This window comes from Zingiber officinale, chromosome 4B (assembly GCF_018446385.1).
Source record: "Zingiber officinale cultivar Zhangliang chromosome 4B, Zo_v1.1, whole genome shotgun sequence".
NCBI classification, from domain to species: Eukaryota; Viridiplantae; Streptophyta; class Magnoliopsida; order Zingiberales; family Zingiberaceae; genus Zingiber; species Zingiber officinale.
The window spans coordinates 126032270-126038976 of NC_055993.1; the positions used below are offsets into that span (position 1 = coordinate 126032270).

Here is a 6707-nt window from a genome sequence, read left to right on the forward strand (position 1 = left end):
AATGGTAGACGTGTATGGTACGCTGCAAGCTGCCATGTACATCGATCGACTCTTACAATTCATTTTTACGTGTTGTGTTTGTGTAAGAAGACTAATTCCATACACTCCACTTTGGTGCAACGAACGCCGGTCTCGCTGGTGCACCCGCACCATGAAGTCACAGAATGACGACTGACGAGACATTCCTAAAAATATAGTTATTGATCCTATTCGAGAGTGAGTCGAATCGACGGACGCTGGGGAGATGATGTTCACGTTGACTGAATGTAAACTGAAGATGACGTGGACTTCCGATGAGCTAAGCCTGCAACCACAAGTCATTAGTGCCGAGCCGGGGAGAAGTTCTCCGACGATGATCTTCTGACGCTCAAGTCAATCACCGACGGCAAGCGAATGAAGTAGAGAAAAAGAACAGCAGCGTAACTGTAGCCACAGTAGAAGTGAACATACCTCCGTCGAAGCCTGAGGGTCTTTATATAAGGCTCCCGGGAGGTACGTGCATACTTCCCCAGGCGCACACGCTCCTCAAAGCATATCTGGAAAGGACGTGTCGGAAAAGCGCGTTTGATGCCATACCTTAACAGCTCGAGTATATTCCTGACATAACAGTGGAAGCTTTCACCGTACGATTCTCCGCTGGCTATGCCGCCAACCATGCCGCTTGTTGGTGACACTGGTTCCTAGGAAGATATCATTAATTGATCTTTTTGTTTATTATTGGGCCGAGCGGGAGAGCCATTCTGCCAATCTGTCGTCCGGGTGACCTCATGGCTGGGCTGAGCGGGAGAGCCGTTCGGCCAATCTGCCGTCCGGGTGACCTCATGGCCGGGCCGAGCGGGAGAGTCCGCTTGGCCAATGGTCCGCTGTCTCGGCTTTGTCTGGTCGAGCGAGGGAGCCGTGCTCGCTTGGTTGGGGCTGCGTCCACTGTTCAACCGAGCGAGATGCCCGCTCAGTCTTCGTCCTTCCCTGCTTGAGATTTTATGAGCGTCGGAAGCTCAGTATTCGATCGAGCTGTCGAAGTGTCGTATTGATTACTCTTTATGCTGACTGGGAAGGTGGTTCGCTCGATCGGACTCCTGCCCGGGACATTGATCACTTTGACCGTGATCCTTCACGTGACGATGCCCCTCTACCAAGCAGGTGTCATCCTTATCACTGTATCAGTTATCTTATTACTTACGGAGATTGCTTAAGGGGAAAATATAAGTCTAAATTATCGTTATCATTTCCATAGAAAGTCCAAGTCGTCGTCAAAACGAACTTACTACGTTGGCATGTCTTCTTCCGTTGCCGGCCACCTGAAGTCACTCGATTCTTATTGGGCAATAATGGAGACTATGGAAGTGAAATATCTATTATTTCAAAAAAAAAATAATAATAATAATAATAATAATAATAATGGTCGAATAAGACTTTTTCTGCACGCGCCAAAATATCATCATCTTTGAAAACAACCCATCCTTATTTATTGCTATTTGTAGCTAGTCATGGAGCTCCCGTCGTGCTTGCTACCGGGAAAATTAGAGGAGAGAGAGATTGTCAGATTGATGAGGGTGATCATGAAGGAGACGAAGCCTGTAATTTGCATTTGTCATCTGTTGCCTTTTCTCTTAGCAATTAGTGCAGCAGTAGAATCGACCTGCACGAGGCGTTGCGGCGACGTCGACATCCCCTTCCCCTTCGGCATCGAGCAAGACTGCTTCCTCTCCCGCTTCCACGTCGTCTGCAACTCCTCCAAACTCTACTACGGCGACATCCAAATCCTCAACATCTACCCCGATGCGTCCCGAGCCACAAGACTCCAGAAAGTCCCACTCGTCCACCCACAAGATAACAACAACTCCACTGGAGTCCACATCTCATCGGAGATGGACCTCACCGGCTCGCCCTTCCGCTTCTCCGAGTACCGCAACAATTTCGCCGCCGTCGGCTGCAACGTCGTCGCCTTCTTCAACACGTCGACCCTCGACGCTTTTGTCGACACTCGATATGGACGTTCCTGCGCCGCTCTGTGCAACGACGCCGCCAACTACATCGACGTAATTAATGGTTCTTGCTCTGGCGCCGACGGCTGCTGCCAGATCGGCGATATCCCCTGGGGAATGCAGCAATTCACTTCCTACATCATCCTTGACTTCGCTGGATTTAGCGGTTCGCCATCACAAAATTCATCGTGCCTCTTCTCGACCCTCGTGGATCGGTACTCTTTCAACGCGTCGTCGGACCTTCGTGGGTGTGACTTGTATGAGCTATACCAAGGACAGTTTCCGGTCGCCGTCGACTGGTCCATCTCCAACGCGTCGTGCGAGGATGCTAAGCTCAATCCCACCACCTATGCGTGCCGGAGTCGAAACAGCTACTGTAACGACCCTTTCCCCGGATACAGCTGCAGCTGCAATTATGCTTACGAAGGCAATCCTTACATAGAAGACGGATGTTCTGGTGCCAATATATTTATTTTCACAATTCAAATTTTCAAATTAAAAAGTGAAGGCGCATGAACATGCTTTCATCCTAACTCTTTATCATTTTATTACATTTTAATTATATTAATTATATTTAAATTATTAATAATTTATTTTTTTTTGTATGTGCAAATTTTTGATACTTTTATTTTGTCACAGTTAGTGTATGTCATATTCCCGGCTGTTATGGGATGTGCCTTGATAACAGGACATGTGAATGCCCACCAGGCACGAGAGGAGACCCTTCACGACCGAACGGATGCAGTGAAAAAAACACGAGAATAAGTAAGTTTTTATCTCCAGTTAATCCAATTGTATTCTTCTAGAATCAAAATAGAACTAAACATCTATTTCTTTTTTATTGTTCCTTTCCCATTTTAATTACATGATCCACTATGGGTAATTTTGCATGCAGTCCCTATTGATAAATAAATCTTTGCATGCAGTCTATCGATGAAAATCTTTGTTTTCACTCCCCAGTCAAACATATTTACCTAATTGTCCATGATATTTTTAGGTACAAAAAATCTAAAAATCAGTATAAATCCTCTTAAATTCAGTATATTAAATTAGAATCTAGTATATTTTCTATCAAAATTAAGTACGATTCTTTTTTCACCTCAAAATATACTCGATTTTAGTTTAATGTGTTGAATTTGATAGGAATTATACTCATTTTTAGATTATTTATACCGAAAAATATGAGGGTTAATTTCGATAGAAAATATACTCGATCCTAGTATAGAGTACTAGATTATAGTGTAAAGTGCTGAATTTAATAGGAATTATACTTATTTTTAGACTTTTTATACCTAAAAAATAAGAGGGACAATTTTGATAGAAAATATATTCGATTTTTAATATAAAGTACTGACTTTAAGAAGAATTATATTCATTTTTGGACTTTTTGTACTCAATTTTAGACCTTTGTACCTAAAAAATTTGAGGGACAATTTAGGTATCAATATTTGCATGAGAGAGTTTGCAACAAATAATATTTTACATGCAGGGAGTGGAAATAAAATTTTTTGGACATGAAGATTGCATGCAAAGTTAACATTGTGATTGAGGATTTTTCTCTAATTTACCGATCCACTGTTTTTTTGAGTACGACAAAACAAAAAAAAAAAAAAACATCACAGGTTGGATCAGAAACTCGACCTTGCAGTCTAAAATTCAAAAGCCCATGAACCTGCACTAAATCTGTTGAGATCCTATTTAGCTAAGACAATTAGAACACACATGCAAATTTTATATGAAGAATGTTGTCTGAGGTTAATTAATAGTCAGCAATTGAGATTAAATGCTAGTGGGTTTGATGTATATATAGCTATTACAAACATACATATATACAGTTACAGGCCACACAATCTAGCACATGATTCAAGCATGTAATTTTATAAACTAAGGATATACACAAACTAAACATGGGGGATTTGATGCTCATACATATTTATCATTGCGGGGTAAGATTAGCTGATTAATTAGTCCAGTAATTGTTTCATATCATATAATGCTAAAATTAAAGTATGTTTGAAATCTTCTGTCATTATAGGAAACATCTTTATGATTATTAGTGCAAGTGCTGGTGGCAGCGTGCTTATTTGTTCTGCTATTGTTGCACTATGGAGAATTCTGAAAAAAAGAAATCTTCAAAACAGAAAGAAGAAGTTTTACCGTAGAAATTTAGATTTGTTAAAAAAAGAACAATCTTCTACGGATGAAATTGTCACTGAAAGAATGAAGATCTACGAGCTAGATGAATTGGAAAAGGCTACCAATTATTTTGACAAAACTCGAGTGGTAGGGGGCGGAGGTCATGGAAAAGTGTATAAAGGAATTTTATTGGATCAACGCGTAGTTGCCATCAAAATGCCAAAGATAACAAATGAAAGTGAGCTTGGACAGTTCATTAATGAGGTTTTCATTCTTTCTCAAACCAACCATAGAAATGTGGTTAAGTTCATGGGATGCTGCTTGGAAACTGAAGTCCCTTTGCTTGTATTTGAGTTCATATCAGGCGGAACACTCTCTGATCATCTTCTTAATCATGAACAATTCTCGCCTTTATCATTTGAAGATCGTTTAAGGATTGCCTACGAAGTTGCTAGAGCATTATCCTATATACACTCAGAAGCTTCCATAACAATTTTCCATAGAGATGTTAAATCATCTAACATTCTACTTGATGAAAGAAATATTGCAAAACTAGCAGATTTTGGTGCTTCAAGGGCTGTCACTTGCGATACAAATTCAGTAACTACTATTGTTCAAGGAACTTATGGATACTTAGATCCCGAGTACCATCAAACAGGAAGATTAACTGACAAGAGTGATGTCTATAGCTTTGGAGTCATTCTTGCAGAACTTTTGACTGGGACAACTGCAATTCCTTACCAAATAAATAATGAGGTGAGACACCTAGTTATGGACTTCATTGCTTCACTGAAGGATAATTCACTTCCTGAGATCCTCGATCCTCTAGTTTTAGAGGAAGCAAAAGAAGAAATTCTTGGAAAATTTTCAAGGCTCATAGAGAGGTGCCTCAAACTGAATGGGACTGAACGACCAACAATGAAGGAAGTGGAGGAGGAACTCGAAGCTATGAGAGCAAAGAAACCAAAAGCTAGTCCTAATGGCCCCGGAGTAACTGCATCTTGCTTAGATCTCGGTGTTAATAGCCTTGGAGGAACTTCAGCTTTTTTTTATACTTGCTTGGATCTTGAAGCTAATAGTCTTGAAGAAACTGCATTAATTGATAGTTCCATGTAGCAACAGAAGGGCTTGCAACACCAGTCAACTTATATATAATTGAAGTATAGTGGAGTATTCGCTCATGAAGACAATGTATATATATATTGGTGAAAACACATAGGTGCTAAACTTGCTTGAAATATTTCCTTCCTTTAAGTTTGTTAATGTTCTGTTGTCCCTTTACTGTCAATCTGTGTGTATTTGGTTGTCTGTACAATGTATTACTTATTTGAAAGTATAATATTTAGTCATTATTTGCCCTTTATCAGCTACTTTGCAACACAAGAAGTATGGCATCTCTCTGCAAGTTTCCATGTGCATTAGCAATCTTTGAACTATTTTATTCTCTGGCCAACATAATTGACCCTAGATTAGCATACATAGTTGATCTAAGATGGTTATCAAAAACTCCTAATGATAACACTACACTACACTCTGTTCTGGATCATTTGATGAGGATGTCATTGAATTTGAAGTAGGAGATGGCAGTTGGAGATTCAGCAGTTGGCTAGAGACCAACATACTTGGCTTCTTCAGCACATCATATCCATATAAAATTTCTCCCAATGTATATGAATAATTATTGTAAAAAAAAATAATATTCTCTCTGTTGCGCAAAGAGAGGGCAACATATTTCAATCTCTAAAGTGAAAGAAGAGAAAGAGATTACGTAGAGCAACAAGACAAAGATGCACAAAAGGATAGCAAACACGAGGAAGGAGAAGTAGAAGAAGAAGAAGAGGAAGAAGAAGAGTTACCGTGGTTCGGCGACGCACCTACTCCACAAAACGGCCGAACCTTTATTAGAATTCTTTCTACACAAGAGAATCATATTACATTATTCTTGTGATTGTTATTTTACAATAATTTTACAATGATTCCTATAAATAATGCATAAATCGCAGACCCGGAAAAATTGTAACAGAATTCTATTATATAAAATCGTAACAGAATTTTATTACGAAAAATCTTAACAGATTTTTCGTCCATAGCATCCATCGCATTGGCCTTCATCCAAATATAAGCCATCCATCAACAATCTCCAGCTTGACGAATATTCACCCCTTCGAAGAACACAAGTATCTGAATAAAGCTCCATCTGAATTTCTGGGTCTGGGCTTCCTTCCTCTAATATCTAGAGATATGGATTAAGTTCTTGAACTTTTTTATAGTCATTGGCTTTGTCAGCATGTCTGCAGTGTGAACCTTCTCAAGTTGAATTTTCCCAGAAACAATCAACTCTATGATCTTGTGAAGCCTCACATCAATGTGCTTGGTTCTCGCATGATACACCTGATTCTTTGCCAAATAGATAGCACTCTGACTATCGCATAACAACTTGACTCCGACTTGTTGAACACCCAGTTTTCTGGCCAACCCTATAAGCCATAAAGCTTCCTTCGCTGCTGCCATGTACTCCGATTCCGTAGTAGACAATGCAACAATAGATTGTATCATAGATTTCCAACAAATAGATTCTCCTACCAC

At 39.9% G+C, this 6707-nt stretch overlaps 1 protein-coding gene across 1 annotated transcript; it reads left to right on the plus strand.

Annotated features, from left to right (window-relative positions):
• Nucleotides 1–1487: 1487 nt before the first annotated feature.
• On the plus strand, nucleotides 1488–5237 carry LOC121978650 (wall-associated receptor kinase 3-like). Its single transcript, XM_042530966.1, has 2 exons — nucleotides 1488–2412; nucleotides 4021–5237. Exons 1-2 carry the CDS (start codon nucleotides 1488–1490, stop codon nucleotides 5235–5237), a joined length of 2142 nt encoding a protein of 713 aa, XP_042386900.1.
• Nucleotides 5238–6707: the final 1470 nt, after the last annotated feature.